The 2,295-nt window shown below is 55.3% G+C and overlaps 1 protein-coding gene across 1 annotated transcript in view; it reads right to left on the bottom strand.

The window, feature by feature from the left end:
- Positions 1 to 219: 219 nt before the first annotated feature.
- EAH_00063240 (SNF2 family N-terminal domain-containing protein, putative) overlaps positions 220 to 2,295 on the bottom strand; it is a gene marked incomplete at both ends in the record, with an annotated part of 2,987 nt that continues 911 nt past the window's right edge. The window contains 3 exons of the mRNA XM_013396833.1: positions 220 to 825; positions 1,201 to 1,359; positions 1,767 to 2,291. Of these exons, the coding sequence (XP_013252287.1) occupies positions 220 to 825; positions 1,201 to 1,359; positions 1,767 to 2,291 (1,290 nt within the window). The remainder of the gene's footprint in view (positions 826 to 1,200; positions 1,360 to 1,766; positions 2,292 to 2,295) is intronic.

Below are 2,295 nucleotides of genomic sequence, written 5' to 3'. Positions count from 1 at the left end.
TATCTATCTATCTATCTATCTATCTATCTATCTATCTATCTATCTATCTATCTATCTATCAATCTAGCTAGCTATCTATCTATCAATCTAGCTAGCTATCTATCTATCTAGCTATCTATCTATCTATCTAGCTATCTATCTATCTATCTATCTATCAATCTATCTATCTATCTATCTATCTATCTATCTATCTATCTAGATATCTAGCTAGCTAGCTAGCTAGCTAGCTAATGCATTTACCTGGATGGTTTTTCCTAGCCCCATTTCATCTCCAATTAAAACGCGGCCGTGGCGGTGGAGGCCGAAGGCGACGCCTTCTTTTTGAAAGTCTCGCAGTGAAGCAAACAGAGAAGCATCAACTGCTGCTGCTGCTGCTGCTGTTCCTGCTGCTGCTGCTGCTGCTGCTGCTGTTCCTGCTGTTGTTGCTGTTCCTGCTGCGGATGCGGCTGAGAGCGCCCCTGATGCTGCTGCTGCTGCTCCTGTTGGTGCTGATGATGAATCTGCTGCTCCTGCACTGGAAGGTGGTTCAGCAACAGCAGATGATCCTGCTGCTGCTGCTGCTGTTGCTGCTGCTGCTCCTGAAGCATCAGGCGCTGCTGCACTTGCTGCCCCTTCATGCTGCTGTTCCTGCTTGTCCTGCTGGTGCTTCTGCTGCTGCTGCTGCTGCTGCAGGCTTAGCAGCTGCGGAGGAGGAGGCAGTTTATGCCGCAGCAGCACCAGCGCCGTCTTCTTGGGGACAGCAGCAGCAGCAGCAAACTGTTGAAAAGCAGCAAAAGCCCGCAGCACGAAGGAAGGGATAGGCTCCAAAGCAGTGAAGGTAAAACTCTGCAGCAGCAGCAGCAGCAGCAGCAACAGCAACAACAGAAAGTGATGCAGCAGCAGTTCTTTCCGCGTTACAACCAGCAGCACCGAAACCAGCAGCACGTGGTGCTGCTGCTGCTGCTACTGCAGCAACCGCAGCTACTACTGCAGCACCAACATCAGCGCGCAGCAGCAGCAGCAGCAGCAGCAGGAACAGCAACATATGCGATGGAAACAGCAGTATCAGCAGCAGCAGCAGCAGCACCGCCACCACCACCACCATGAGAAGCAGCAGCAGCATCAACCAGCAGCAGCAACAACAGAAGTTGCAACAGCAGCAGACGCAGCAGCAACAACAACAGCAGCAGCAGCACATGCCTTCTTAAGCCCCTCAAGCACTTGAGAATAACGAGAGGCGTTGAAGGGACCTGGGTCTACTGCGCTGCCGCAGCTGCTGCTCAACTTGCTGTTGCTGCTGCTGCTGCTGCTGTTGCTGCTGCTGCTGCCGAGTGTTGCGTGTGTGTCCTTCTCCGCCGCAGCCCATCCAGCTTTAAGAGCCTGAAGTGCAGCAGCAGCAGTAGCAGCAGCAGCAGCAGAAGTTGTAGGAGCTGCAGCGTACAGTGGAGGTAGCAGCAACAACGGCAGCAGAGAGCAGCAGCAAGAGTAGCAGCACCTCAAGCTGCTTGAGCAGCAGCAACAGCAGCAGCAGAAGTAAGACTAGCGCCCGCATGAGCAGCAGCAGCAGCAACAACAACAGCAACGCCAACAAGTACATCAAAAGGAGCAAGGCAGTGTGGCAGCAGCAGCAACAGCAGCAAAAGCAGAATCAGCAACAGCAACAGCAACAGCAGCCGCACCAACAGCACCAGAAGCAACAGCAACAGCAGCCGCAGCAACAGCAGCAGCAAAAGCAGGAGCAGCAACAGCAACAACAGCAGCAGCAACAGCAGCAGCAGCAGCAGCACCTGCAGATAGTCCCCGACTGGCCGTGGCAGCAAAGGGCTCCAGACAGCGCCTTTGTTGCTGCTGCTTGAAGCCCCATGCTTCTTCGTTTGTTGCTGCTGCTGCTGCTGCTGCAGCGCCACCACCCTAAAGGACTCCTCTCCGCAAACCTCGAGAGATATCGTAGCGTCTACGTGCAGCGTCGGGCAAATACTTGCTGCTGCTGCTGCTGCTGCTGGTGACAGGGCTGCTGCAGCACGGGCTGCTGCTTCGGTCGCTCCGCCGTTCTTACTGAATGGGAGAACACGCGAAAAGGGCGTGCTGCTGCTGCTGCTGCTGCTGCTGTTGCTGCTGCTGCTGCTGCATGCAGGCGCAACCCCAAAGCGCAGGCCATCCATGAACTGCAGCGCATCTCTTGGAAGCTGTTGCTGCTGCTGCTGCTGCGACAGCTGCTGCTGCTGCTGCTCCCTGTCTGCTCCTGGAGGTGTACTTCCAGCAGCAGCTGCAGCAGCACCAGCAGCAGCTGCGGCGGCAGCACCATCCGGCTTCTGC

This window comes from Eimeria acervulina, genomic scaffold (assembly GCF_000499425.1).
Source record: "Eimeria acervulina Houghton genomic scaffold, Eah_scaff1799, whole genome shotgun sequence".
NCBI lineage: Eukaryota > Apicomplexa > Conoidasida > Eucoccidiorida > Eimeriidae > Eimeria > Eimeria acervulina.
Note: the sequence above shows the minus strand (reverse complement) of the source record. Positions and strands in the feature narration are given on the sequence as shown.